The sequence below is a fragment of the Diplotaxodon limnothrissa genome, linkage group LG7, assembly GCF_057381915.1.
Source record: "Diplotaxodon limnothrissa isolate DT_005_m linkage group LG7, D_limnothrissa_male_GT1.1, whole genome shotgun sequence".
Taxonomy (NCBI): Eukaryota; Metazoa; Chordata; class Actinopteri; order Cichliformes; family Cichlidae; genus Diplotaxodon; species Diplotaxodon limnothrissa.
In genome coordinates, this window is record NC_140602.1 from 15211661 (window position 1) to 15226448 (window position 14788).

General features: G+C 42.8%; 1 protein-coding gene across 1 annotated transcript; it reads right to left on the bottom strand.

Annotated features, from left to right (window-relative positions):
* Positions 1-1006: 1006 nt before the first annotated feature.
* sigirr (single immunoglobulin and toll-interleukin 1 receptor (TIR) domain) lies at positions 1007-12417 on the bottom strand. The gene is made up of 10 exons (XM_085359296.1): positions 12173-12417; positions 10422-10685; positions 9983-10190; positions 9764-9891; positions 8529-8669; positions 8297-8440; positions 3546-3648; positions 3190-3340; positions 2372-2549; positions 1007-1444 (listed from the first exon to the last, which is right to left on the bottom strand). The coding sequence occupies exons 1-10, from the start codon at positions 12240-12242 to the stop codon at positions 1275-1277; spliced, it is 1557 nt and encodes a 518-aa protein (XP_085215422.1). The 5' UTR covers positions 12243-12417; the 3' UTR covers positions 1007-1274.
* Positions 12418-14788: the final 2371 nt, after the last annotated feature.

Genomic DNA, 14788 nt, shown 5'->3' on the forward strand with positions numbered 1-14788 from the left:
CAGATAGATGATGTCTGTTATATTTGAATGTAAACCATAGATTTATAGAAATTTGGATGTAAATAAATTAGCTTAAGGGGGGGGGTGTCATTCAATGTGGAATTTTGTTTATACATATTTCTATTCTTATGCAATGTTGTTATTGTAATCACTGTTTTTCTGTTGTAATTAATGGTGTGTTTTTAATGCTGGGGTGGCTTGATTACTTGTTGCAGGACAGATGAAACCAAGTATTTGTCATTTTAGCTATTAGCTGTGGCAAATTGTAGATGTAAACGTCTTTCAAACCTGGATCCATTGTGCAGTAAATCTATTTTGCAAAGTCTATTGTATAAAAATTAAATCCCTGAACTGCAGCAGTTGCTGCTCAGTGGCATAAATGGTAACCTTGTGTTTCTGTGTGTGCAGTAGAAGACACTTTGTTTGATTCTTTTTGCAGAGGTGTCATCTGCATATTTAACATCTAATAAAGAGAAACATTTGGAAATGAAATGACATTTTGTTTGCGTTTCTTTAGCGTGTGCGCACAGCACCATTTGCTGCCGAAACAGACTCACACCAACACTGTAAAATGCCAGCCACACCCTGTTTGCATATTTGTTCCTGCTCAGACAGGAACAATACCAGACCTTCCCTGCTGCACCCTTATTTAGGCTCTTACCTCAGTGCAGGACCTCCATGAGGAGAGAGAACATCAACGTTTACAAAGGAAGAAAACCTTGTGATTGATTTCCAGTACGTGCAAAGCTTCCAGCTAAACAATCCTATTGTGTGGGAGTCCCGTTCCTTCACCTGACTAGGAAAAAAGCATATTCCCTGGATTCTCTGGACTGATATCTGATCTGTCATGTGTATGTTTTTATGTCTTTGCCAACTATTTGTTTACTGCCAACTATAAAAGGAAGATCGAGTGCTTATAAATTAAAAAAGAAAATCCTTAAGACACCGTCATTACACTGTCTTTTGTTGGAGACTAAAATAAAGATCAACAGGGTAAATTGGCAATTAATAAAATATTTATTGTACACACACTCTTAATTACACTTACTTCCCTGAAATACTTCAGACAATTTCTCACAAAGTATGTTACACATCAGTATGAAATGTAAAAATGCTAAAAATCATCTATGGCATGTAGAAACAGAAAGCAACACACTGATTTTAATAACACATTGTACAGAATGGAAACAGTTGGCTACACGATGGAGAAAACAAAGAAAAGACGTGCCGACAGCGATCTCTACAGAGCGTCGAGTTTTAGAAAGGAGTGTGAATCAGATGTCCTCAGCGACCAGGCAGTAGAAGTCTGAGCGTGCTGCGTAGTTGCGTGATCCCAGGTCCGAGATGTCGATGTCAGAGGGTTTTGGCTCAGCTGCTGAGCTGGTTGCAGCGGGGAGAACTGGAGCTTTGCAGGACAAAGCTTTGTAGACAGGGAGGCGAAGACCTGCGACACAGAGAGAAGGAGAGCGATGCAAAATGTCACTTTCCCCTTCTTTGGTTTGTATTGATTAAATTGTGTGGTGATTTTTTCTGTATGAGTGTACAAATAAAATATTTTTTTTACATTTTTACTGCAAAGTAAAAGGAAACTATTGCTTTGATTTTTTATAAAGACTTAAAATGGGTGCTCTCTGCTGGGCTCTGTCCAAAGTTACCATCACTTGAAAACCTCACCAGCACCAAAGCTTCAACATGAATAATTGTATGCTCAGCTCTTTGTGGCTAAGTGTAGCGGCTTTTTGAAAACTCATAAATCCAGACCTAGGACGAGTGTGTTTATTACTCTTTACCTTTGGACAGACCCAGCCAAGTTGTTTATGCCATCACAAAGTTAAACTAACCTAAGCCAAGCCAAGCCCACCATCATTTGACTGCAGCGTTTTGTAAATAGTTTTAATTCTTGCATCTAACTTCCTGCAAGAAAACAAACTAATGAACAGTTTTTAACTCTTAAGAACGAAATGAAAGCATTCTCATCAATAGTGAAATGAAAAGTAAATATGTGAAAGACCATTGTGATATAATGCCTTAGTTATGAAGTTAAGTATTAACTATAGCTTAGTCAGTATTTGTTTATTCAAATTGGGAACTAACTAAGTGAAATGAAGAGTTTCGACTCTGACGTGTTTTTTTTTTTTTTTTTAAGTCTTTCAGGTTGAGACTTGTATGAAGGCTGGAACATTTTATGTTGCACTCTTGTGACAACAAGTACAAGAACTGCTGAATAGTTGATGATTTGTATTACTGGATCAAAGTCATTAACAGGTGCTTGTTAAACATGTGAATGCTTGCCTCAGTATTTTTTCCAGATATTAAAATTTTAACATTTTTGTGTGTGTTTCTCACACAAAACCTAGACTGCACCTCTTACCCAGATCACCGGCAGGGTCCGTATCTGAACGGCAGTTCAGGTAGTCCGGCTGAAGGGTCAGCATCGGGTCTTTGTCATCCTCCAGCAATGTCTGAGGGTCACCAGCAGACTCCTTGTGGAAGACAACACTGCGAGGCATTGCTAAAGCTAGCTCTTTCCAGAAGACAGATGAAGGCGTCTGTGCAAACACAAGCACAAAGACACCAAATAACACTCGTCCCAGCAAGCTGCTACAAAGTCAAACGAACCTTCTAAAATGCAATGCTATAGTTTTCATTTCATTTTGAATTGATAAAGCTGCTCATTTTTGATATCAATAATGCATGATAGCAAAGTGAAAACAAAGATGTTTCAACTTTTATGAAAGACTGAGAAAAATATGTGAAAATGCATGACTGTGGCAGTCACTTTTACAAGCTAACTTAGTGATAATTCAGATCTTCTTGGGGGGGGGTCCTGTAAAATAAACACTAGCTTTATCACTATTATTATTCTAGCCTTGAACCTTCCAATAAACTTTTGAGAACGTAGAAGAACACAAAAATCTTCTGACTTGTAACTGACAGATTTCTATCTGCACTGTTACTCTCTGTTATTGTCTCCTCTTCCTGGTTTTCCCTGGTTTGAAGTGGGCAGTGCTACAGTTGAAAATGTAATGGCATGTACAAATGCAAACCAATCATTAAAATTCCCCACATTTTAAACCTAAACATCGTGACAACCAATCAAATCTACCACACCCACAGTGTCCTTCGGATAATGTCAGTCGAAACTATCCATCATATTAGCAAGGAAACAACATATGGCTGGAGTATTACCACAGAGTTGTGTCTCCAGGTAAGTATGGTGAGGCAGTGCTGGTGCTCACTAAGCTGCTGTTTGAACTCTGGCCTCATGCGCTTATACTGAGCATCCAACAAGATGAAGATGGGCTGCTGACACAACTCCAACAAGTGCAGGAGGCCTTGTCTAAAAAATACACAGAGCTCCAGTTAAACATAGGACACTGCATATTGGAGCAATTCTGCCCTCAAGTGGTACAATGTACTAATACACAAATTATTACATTTGCTTTCACACTTTCATAACTTGGCTGTTTGCTATATAAATTCAATATCACTTTTATTTATAAAGCAAAGTTTAAATAGTGATATTTCTGTGTATTCCGTCCTACCTGAAGTTACTGGAACACCAGTCCTGTTCAAGGTAAGCAAAAGAGAGCAGCACGATGAGGCGCCGAGAGCGACTCATGTTCATTAGGAGCTCTGCAGAAGGATCTGAAAACAGATGGTGCAATTAAAAAGGCAAAAATTAATGTTTTTTACACGAATCAGTGCAGAATATTAAGAACACTCTTACTGTTTCCATAAACATTAGGAGGGTAAGTAGCAGCCATGTGCTGCTACCTCTATAAAAGTAGAAGAGCTGCATCTCAGACTTTGCAGGCCTCAGTCAGCATATTAAAGGTTAAAGTTACAACAGCCCCTCCTTGAATCGCTACCTTATCGTGGTGGAGGGGTTTGTGTGTCACAGGGATCCCAGGGGCTATGTTGTCTGGGGGCTTTTGCCCCCTGGTAGGGTCTCCCATGGCAAATTGGCCCTGGGTGAGGGACCAGACAAAGAGCGATTCATAAGACCCTTATGAAAAGGACATCGAGGGAACAGTTTACCCTGCCCGGGATAGGGTTACCGGGGCCCCGCCCTGGAGCCAGGCCCGGGGAGGGTGCCCGAGGGCGAGCGTCTGGTGGCCGGGCCTTAGTCCATGGGGCCCGGCCGGGCACAGCCCGAAGAGGCTGGACTCTGTCTCAGTCTGGAGTTGCCCCTGGTGAGAGGCGGCGGGCTGGGGTGGGTATTCTAATATCCCCTCGGCTTGCTGCCGGTACGTTGGGGTTTTTCCCGGTGGACGAGAGGGTTTGTTCCCTGCGCCTTAGGGTCGGGGAACGGGTCCTGACTGTCATCTGCGCTTATGCGCCGAGTGGCAGTTCAGAGTACCCAGCCTTCTTAGAGTCCCTGGGGGGGGGGGGGGGGGGGTGCTGGAGGGTGCTCCACCTGGAGACTCTGTTGTCCTGCTGGGAGACTTCAATGCTCACGTGGGTAACGACAGCGAGACCTGGAGGGGCGTGATTGGGAGGAACGGCCTCCCTGATCTGAACCCGAGCGGTGCTCTGTTATTGGACTTCTGTGCTAATCACAGTTTGGCCATAACGAACACCCTGTTCGAACATAAGAGTGTCCATAAGTGCACGTGGCACCAGGATGCTCTAGGCCGTAGGTCGATGATCGATTTTGTAATCGTATCAGCAGACCTGCGACCATATGTTCTGGACACTCGGGTAAAGAGAGGGGCTGAGCTGTCAACTGATCACCACCTGGTGGTGAGTTGGATCAGGTGGCGGGGGAAGACGCTGGACAGACCTGGTGCACGTCTAGCAGAGGCCCCAGTCCGCGAGATCTTCAACGCACACCTCCGGCAGAGCTTCAACAGCATTCCGAGGGAGACTGGGGACATTGAGTCCGAATGGACCATGTTCAGCGTCTCCATTGCCGAAGCTGCTGCATTGAGCTGCGGCCGCAAGGTGGTTGGTGCCTGCCGTGGTGGTAATCCCCGAACCAAATGGTGGACACCAGAGGTGAAGGGAGCCACCAGGCTGAAGAAGGAGTCCTATCGGGCTTGGTTAGCCTGTGGGACTCCGGAGGCAGCCGACAGGTATCGACAGGCCAAGCGGAATGCGGCTCGGGCAGTGGCTGAAGCAAAAACACGGGTGTGGGAGGAGTTCGGAGAGGCCATGGAAAAAGACTTTCGGGCTGCCTCGAAGAGATTCTGGCAAACCGTCAGACGTCTCAGGAGGGGAAAGCGGTGCTCTACCTGCACTGTGTATAGTGCTGGCGGAGCGCTGCTGACGTCGACTGAGAAAATTGTCAGGCGGTGGAAGGAATACTTCGAGGACCTCCTTAATCCCACTGACACGTCTTCCGAGGAGGAAGCAGAGTCTGGGGATGAGGGGAATGACCCGCCAATTTCCGGGGGCGAGGTCACTGAGGCAGTTAAACAACTCCTTGGTGGCAGAGCCCCTGGTGTTGATGAGGTCCGCCCCGAGTTCCTGAAGGCTCTGGACGTTGTAGGGCTGTCCTGGTTGACACGCCTCTGCAATGTTGCGTGGAGATCAGGGGCAGTACCTGTGGACTGGCAGACCGGGGTGGTGGTCCCCATCTTCAAGAAAGGGGACCGGAGGGTGTGTTCCAACTACAGGGGGATCACACTCCTCAGCCTCCCTGGGAAAGTCTATGCCAGGGTGCTGGAAAGGAGAGTTCGTCCGTTAGTCGAACCTCGGATACAGGAGGAACAATGCGGTTTTCGTCCTGGTCGCGGAACACTGGACCAGCTCTTTATCCTCTCCAGGATACTTGAGGGTGCATGGGAGTTTGCCCAACCAGTCTACATGTGTTTTGTGGACTTGGAGAAGGCATTCGACCGTGTCCCTCGGGGTGTCCTGTGGGAGGTGTTGCGGGAGTATGGGGTGTCTGGCCCATTGCTACGGGCCATTCGATCCCTATACAACCGTTGCAAGAGCTTGGTTCGCATTGCCGGCAATAAGTCGGACTCGTTCCCGGTGGGTGATGGGCTCCGCCAGGGCTGCCCTTTGTCTCCGGTTCTGTTCATAATTTTTATGGACAGGATTTCTAGGCGCAGCCAAGTGGCGGAGGGCTTTCGCTTTGGTGGCCTCAGAATCTCATCTCTGATTTTTGCAGATGATGTGGTTCTGTTGGCTTCATCGGGTGAGGGCCTCCAGCTCACACTGGAGCGGTTCGCAGCCGAGTGTGAAGCAGCGGGAATGAGGATCAGCACCTCCAAATCTGAGGCCATGGTTCTCAGCCGGAAAAGGGTGGAGTGCCCACTCCGGGTCGGGGATGAGTTCCTGCCCCAAGTGGAGGAGTTCAAGTATCTCGGGGTCTTGTTCGCGAGTGATGGGAGAAGGGAGCCGGAGATCGACAGACGGATTGGGGCTGCAGCTGCAGTAATGCGGACGCTGCACCGGTCCGTCGTGGTGAAGAGGGAGCTGAGTGTAAAAGCGAAGCTCTCAATTTACCGGTCGATCTACGTCCCTACCCTCACCTATGGCCACGAGCTGTGGGTAGTGACCGAAAGAACGAGATCGCGGATACAAGCGGCAGAAATGAGCTTCCTCCGAAGGGTGGCTGGCCTCTCCCTTAGAGATAGGGTGAGAAGTTCGGCCATCCGGGAGGGGCTCAGAGTAGAGCAGCTGCTGCTCCACATCGAAAGGAGCCAGCTGAGGTGGTTCGGGCATCTGACAAGGATGCCCCCTGGGCGCCTCCTGGGTGAGGTGTTCCAGGCATGTCCCACCGGGAGGAGGCCCCGGGGCAGACCCAGGACACGCTGGAGAGATTATATCTCTCGGCTTGCCTGGGAACGCCTTGGTATTCCCCCGGATAAGCTGGAGGAGGTGGCTGGGGAGAGGGAGGTCTGGGCCTCTTTGCTTAGGCTGCTGCCCCCGCGACCCGGCCCCGGACAAAGCGGATGAAAATGGATGGATGGATGGAGTTACAACAGTACAAATAGAAAAAGACTGACAAAGTGTGGCTTGTTTGGAATCTTTGAAAAGTTGCATCTTAGCAAACCACAAGACTTCTGGAACAATGATCTGTGACGGCCAAGACCAAAGTGGAAATGTTTGGCCATGACGCAAAGCACCAAATATAGTGAATACCAAACATAGCATATTAGCACAAACACCTCATACCAACTGTGAAGCACGGTGGTGACGGGCTGTGATTTGCGCTTGTTTTGCAGCTACAGAACCTGGGCACCTTGTGGTCTCTGAGTTGACCAATGGTGCTGGAGTTTAGTGACTAAGAGGCTGGCAAGGCTAGCACAGAGAGCTGACCAGTGGATTTGAACTCATAAACCTTTTCTGTTTCATTTCTAACATTTCTAACTATTGTAACACTGTATGGCCTGAGTGTAGTTAACCTCCTAAGACCCGAACTCTTCCATGGCATGCATTTTTTATTTCTCTTTGATATTTGGGCATATTGGGACCTGATGAGTGTAAAAACAAAGAATTGCCAGATTTTTTTTGTTTTACCTGATTTTTGTTCCTGACAAAAATGAGATGCACATATGAGGATATTTGTTTAAAATTTCAATAGAACAGTGGCAGTATAATGTCCTCGTAAGTGGATATCAGGCCCTTGTAGAGCAAAATTTTGTATTTTGGTCTAGACAACCCAAAACGTGATGTCCACATATGTGGACACCGGGTCCTAGGAGGTTAAAGATGAATTTGACTTCTTCAATTTCACACATTCCTGAAAGATGTGAACTCAGACAGTCAAAGACAGCTGTTATACATTAACTCTCACTCTGTCTACAGGTGTGACAGGCAATCTGACAGAGAGTGAGACCTATATTTTTGGTCTTTTTCTGACTGGGACAACTGATTTTCTATGGTTTATACAGAGTGCTGGCTTTCAGCACTTTAACCATATCTAGTCACATATGGGGCAATCTGTCTGAAAGCTAAAGCCTGGTATGAAATTGGGTCATGCAACAGGCACAGCGGTAAATATACAAGAGAAAGCTTGAAAAAGAAAAGAATAAAGGTGCTACAATGCCCCAGCTGTGCATAGACGAATACTCACAAACTTCAATGAACTAAAGCAACAAAGAGTGAGACGAAATTCTTGCACAACGATGTGAGAGACTGATAAACTCGTGAAGAAGTTATTGCTCTGATGTGGTTCTGAAAATTACTGATTCAGAGTGTCCTATAAAAATGATGTTTTTCATGATTGTTCATTTCAGTGGGTTACTTAAAATTATATATGCTGATCATGAAGCAGGCATGAATGAGGGAAGCAACACAGAAGCAATAGTAGCGCTGCAGTGTGGGAATATAATCATACCTGCACCAGGTAGTATATCGTTGTCATTGAGGTGCACTTTGTACCCATTTATATTTTCCAGGTGAGGTTTGAGTACGAAGTTGACAAACTTCCTGTCATAGTCATTATTCACATATGAGATATAGGCATCATATAATTTCCCATCTGAAAAGGTTCAGACACAAACATCCAGGTGTTGTTAATACAAAAATATCAGTGCGGCAACTTAATTTAAATTCAAGAGAGGTCTCACCATTGAGTTCATAGTCTCCATACGAGTTCTTGTACCAGAGTTTGATGTTCAGGTGGCACCTCGAGTAAATGACAGCAGCTAAAGCCAGGAACAGGAGGAGGATGACAGCTGCAATCACGGCACCTGTGTGACTGGGGCTGCCTGGACATAGATACCAGAAGCAAAAGGAAAATCAATGGAAATCAATGGAGAATATAAAGGTAATACTCCAATTAAAAGATTTTATATTATACAACATATATTGTGGCACAATTTTTAATATACAGCATAGACAGCAAGTAAACTTTTGGAGGAAAATCCAAGATAAAAAAAAAAGCACAGTTTTTTCAATTTAAATGATTAAAGATGTATGCTATATAATTATTCCACCCCGGAAAAAGAACAGCTCAAAGAATTAAAAGCACAAAATTACCATTATATTTATAGAGTATATGTGAATGTCTGACTACAACTGCACAGAAATAGTTTCTTTCCCAGTCTTTGTTTTTTTTTTTAAAATAACAATAATGTATACTTTATTGATCCCCGTGGGGAAATTCCTCTCTGCATTTAATCCATTCACCCAGTGAAGCAATGGGCAGCCATTAGGCACCCGGGGAGCAGTGTGTAAGGATGATACCTTGCTCAGGGGTACCTTAGCGTAGCCTTTCAGTGGATTTGAACCCCCGACCTACTAATCATGGGGGCACCACTCTACCTACTGAGCTATCCCTGCCCCATTTTTTTATTTTATTCTTACCATGTAAAAAAAAGTAGTTACTGCTCACATAATATGTGACTATAGTGCTTTAAAGCATCAGTCTGGACCTGAACTAACTCATTATCAAAAATTATTCAATCAAGACAGAGCTACACAAGCATATCAAGTCAGATTCCTGTGTTTGTTGAGTTTGATGGTCCTGTGTAAGCACTTTAGTTAGTCTTTAATATTTAAGTTTGCAGGGAAAGGGCTGAAAATATAGTGTACGCTTAAACTAACTTCTTTTAGCTGCCGACTGTGTCCAGAGCAGTACATGCAAAGCCTAATGCCATCCACTGGAAGTAACCCACTGACTGTGGATCAAAATTTCAAAGAACCCCATTTAAAAGAAAACACCCTTAGCTGAGTAGATGGAATTTCTCCGTTAAATAGTTAGTATTTAAAGAATATGTTTAAATATGGAAAATAGACCCATTATGTATCCTGAATAGCCTCAACTCCTATTTGAGAAACTTGTTTGTTTTTTTATTTTTACCTAGATTCTTCAGACTGAAGTCAGCAGAAATGTTCCTCACTGTGCAGCTGTACAGCCCAAAATCTTCCAGCTCTCTGAGGGTGATCACTAGGAAGCTATTTACCATCAGCTGGTTGGCACCGGGGGACCTGATATAGTTAGACAGAAGATTAAGCACAGGTCTAAACACAGGTACATTATTAACTTTCGCCAAGCTAATATTCAACGGCTTCAAATCACCATGATGATGTGTTCAGCGAGGAAAGTGTGTGGTTATTGAGGGGATGACCATCTTTACTCCACTGCAACGTGGTGTCACATTGCTTCTCTGCTGGGTCCCAGAAGAGGAGAGCAGTGCAGTTCAGTTTCACAGTGGATCCCACATTTTCCCAGAGTGTTGTCGAGCCCCCGTTAGGTTTAAATTCTGGAGCCTTGGAGCACTGAGACTCTGTGTAAAGACACACAGCTGTTATCCATGTTCACTGCAAGATCTCCAGACAATAGGGGCCTTCATGCCAGGTAGCACCTGAGCCTGTTACTAGAAGGCATGCTGAAACAAAATACCTGTTTGTAGGTATATCCATTCAATTAACCCCTTCAAATCCACACACAAACTCTACAGCAGCTCATTGATTTCGAAATAACTTAATTACTCTAGCACACTGAAACATTACTTTACCTTTAACTAGGAGACGCACAGTAAATGTGACCGTGCTGTTGCTCTGTTGCATACAGGTGTAATTTCCTTGGTCTTCCAAATTTAGGCTATTAAAGTCCAGGTAGATTTTGCTCTCATTTGTAGGGAGCTGCACGCAGTCCTTTTGCCAGGTCAGCTGTGTTTGAGATGTGCTCTGAACAATCTTCAGAGGGCACTGTAGTTGATATGGATGCCCGACAAATGCCGCCTGTTCTTTAAATCTACTCTCATCCACGCAAGTTTGACCTTCGTAGAGAAGAAATACAGAGGTTTACTTAGGACAGAGTATTCAGTCCGTGTCAGTGCATTTATATCCCTAAGATAAAATCTGTAGGCTACACCTCAAAGTATTGAAAGACTTAATATTTATATTTACATCTAGATTCAATTAATTTTATGAATCCCCAAAAGGGCAGTTAGTTTGCATCTTACCCAGACAACCTATTTAACAGTCAAATTCACACAGCCTACACTCTTTAAACACTACTCACAAACATTGTTCCAGTAGAAGACACAGATCAACAAACAATGAATTTAAATAAAAAATATAAATAAAATAAATTAATAGGATTAACAAGGAGAAGTGTTTAAAAACTAGCAATCATGGAAAAATTAATCTAAATGATCCTGTCAGGGTTAAGTGATCAAATAGCCGAGGGAATTGAGGATTTTTGAGGAACCATTTGTTCTACACTGGACATAGCAGTGACTTGAGAGCAACTTCCTGAAATGAGACCACAAAGCATACAAAACATGATCAGGATGTTCAATACTGTTTTTTTCCTCCTTTATCCCCTGTTTTTTCCTGATCAGGTATCATGTTATGTAAGGTAACATGACACCACGCACTGTTGCATCACTAAAAACTGAATCAGATGCCCAACAATCTAGTATGAATGGGATTTATGTTATTTTGGCCCATAAACAAACCACAATGTAATAAGGCTACAGTATTAGCACAAATCTACCCCTGATGCATGCGGTATGATCAAATGGATGCAGGCCAAAATCCCCCGAAATTGGCTTTACTTCCTTTTAAAGAAACATTTTGCATACAGTCTGTGCATACAAGCAGCTTGCACAGACTCTGTGGAGCGACACGACACTGTGTAGTTTTTAGGGCCTGGAGTAAGAGGTTAATGATGTATGAAGGTGAAGTTGTTTACACTTTCACCCATGAAGACGATGAGCAAAGGAGTGTTTCCCTGACTTAGATTATAATAGATTCAAACAATAATAATAATAATAATCAAGAAAAACACCAGTGTAAACAAATGAGCCTTACCAAATTAAACACATCGGATAAACTAATGTCAGCTGCTGCTCTATTAAATCCTAACCTGTCGGTCAAGTTGGTCAGCGCATGCGCACATTGTGACGTTAAGGAAAAACCAACAAATATTCGCTCCTCCTTTTGACTTTTCCTCCTTTTCTTCTCTGTTTTTCTTTCAACCCGTCCGGGTCTAAAGTCCGTTTCTGGTCTTGTTGCCGGGCAACAGCATGTGACTGCGTGACACTGACATGCGTGCACGCAATGACCACATGTGCATTGACCTGGTTGTTTAGCATACTCATCAGCATCTATGACCGCGATAAATAGTTTATAATAAAAACGCATCCACAATGAATACATTGAATACAGCCACAGCTCCCAGCTGTGGAGCTGTTAAGCAGGTGCTCCAAGCAAACTCTAAACCTGCCCTTAAAAAGTGATAAGTAAATAACACCCTTACCGACTGCGAGTAAACCTCTGTCCCATAACCCGGAGCACATCAAAGTGAAAGCCACTAAAATCACAGCCATGAGCGGGCAGCTGTTTCCCTCTTCCTCCGTCCTCAGGTGAACACTGAACCGAGTGCAGAGTTTTCTGTTTAACTACATCACTAAACCACAACTTTCCTGGCTTATTATATGGTTACAAACAGAGTCGAGGCGGATATGCAAACGACAGCCTTGCGGTTCACTAACTGCACCTGGAAAAACCTGAAGCTCTCCTGCCGATTGGCTGGCCCTTGGTCATGTGATGCACACACCGACTTTTACCTGCCTTGCACTTTAACTTCCTGTACAGGAAGAAAACTGGCTAAAAAGGGATGTATGTGAATACTGTAACAGAGAGAACAACCAAAATGGTTTATTGTCAACTTTTTATTTTAGTATTGCTGTTTAGATGTATGACACCTAATATACAGGCGCCATCTGGGCCCGAGAAGCTCTGGCAATAGAGATTATGAATCTCTAGATTTTGAATGCCTGGTAAAATAGAAATGAATAAACACCTACATAATATTAGTTGTTTATTAACAAAGGGTTTGTAAAAGGTGCGTTGAATTACTTTGTCACAACCTAGTACCGGTAAATGTATTACCTAAAGCTTTAAAATAACTTTTTATTACAAATAAAATTTACAGTATTTGACCCCTTCACAGTTTCCTTTTTCTTTTTCTTTTTTTTTGTGCATATTTTTCAGACTTCTATTATTCAGACCAATGACTGTAGAAAAACAGTCATTGATTCAGACAAAGACAAAGACAATACAAGCAAGTATTTGTAATAACTGGTGTTTACTTTGTCATAGCGCTGTGAAGGCATTTTGGCCCACTCCTCTTTGTGAATTTGTTTTAATTCAGCCACACAGGATGGTTTTCAAGTATGGATAGTCTGATTAAGGTCATGCCAAAGCATCTCAATCGAATTTAACTTTGGACAGCTACTCATCCACTCCAGGTGTACTTGAGCTTCAGGACATGAACTGATGGCTGGATGTTTTTCTTCAGGATTTTCTGGCAGAGAGCAGAATTCATGGTTTAATTTCAGCAAGTCTTCCTGAAGCAGCAAAGCAGCCTCGGACCATCACTTTACCACCACCACATTTGCTGTTGGAATGATGTTCTTTTTGTGAAATGTTGTGTTAGTTTTATGACAAATATAACGGGACAAAAAGCCTCCAAAAAGTTAAACTTTTTTCTTATCACTGTAGAATATTTCCCAAAAGTCTTGGGGTTCATCAAGATGTTTTTTGGGAAATGTGAGGGAGGCCTTTGTGTTGTTTTTGGTTAGCAGTAGTTTTCTCCTTGAACTCCCCTGGATGCTATTTTTGCCCAGTCTCTTTCTTATTGTTGGATCAAGAACTTTGATATTAACTGAGCCAAATGAGGCCTGCAGTTCTTTTGATTGCGTTTGCATTCTTTTGTGACCTTACCATAAGTCTAAATGTCATAAATAAAGTCATTAGTAACTAAGTAAAATGTTATTTTTATAGCACTGCAACCTTTTGCGGCTGAATTTACAGCGAGGAAGACCAAGACAAGGTATGTTGGAAGCAAGAGGCATTTATTTGCCCATTTAGCTCTGGCTATGACAGTTACTCACATGTCAAGCCTTCTCACAGCACGAACAATCACACTCATCTGATGACAAATGGGAGCCTTAAATATTCGCAGCTCATAAGTTCTAAACCATTTTTTTACTGTCAGGTAAAATTGAGGTTGAGGTTTTTCTAAATCTAACTGTCCACCAACATTCTACAATACACAATTTTATTAAATGAATATATACATACATTTTACAACTTACATGTTTTTTTTTTGTTTTTTTTTAAAAAAACATGTTTTGCAACAAAATGCTAGAAACACAAGGTTACCTTATTGCAGCTGCCCCTTATCACATGACTTCAGGGGCATGCTGGGGATGTAAAAGTTCACTGATGTATGATGTTGCTGCTTCATGCAGACCTCTAAAAGTAGAAATCAGAATCTGAAAGTGGACTTATAAGTTAATGGGGAGCCAGTGCAACTGAGTCAGCAACTGTGTGACATGTGAAGAATTAGTCTGAAACCTCGTGGAAGTGTCCTGAACAACCTGCAGCTCTGTCAAAGAAGTTTTGTTAAGGGAAGAAAACAATGAATTACAGTAATCCAGGCGTGATGAAATAAAGGTATTAATAACCATCTCCAATTCATGCCGTGACACAGAGGAATTCATTAAGGAATGTTTTAAATCAACAGCTCTTCTTATATTGGTAGTACAAATCCTATTTTGTTTTATGCACACAAAATGTAAACTGCAAATGTGTAATATTTACAATATCTTTGTGATTAAGCTACTGCTTTAAAACCTTTTGTTTTAAAATGTATTTTTCTTGAAAATCAAACTTGAAGACAAAAGACGTGTGGCTTTTTTGCCACTGAATCGAGATTGCTTCTACTCCTATCCGTGGCTTTGCAAATTCAAAAATGCTCACATGTTAAATTAATAGACAATCACAATGACAGATGTTTTCTCTTTTGTATTTAATGATATAAAATGTTATAAAGCAAAACATTTTTGCATCTGAGTTACAAAATACA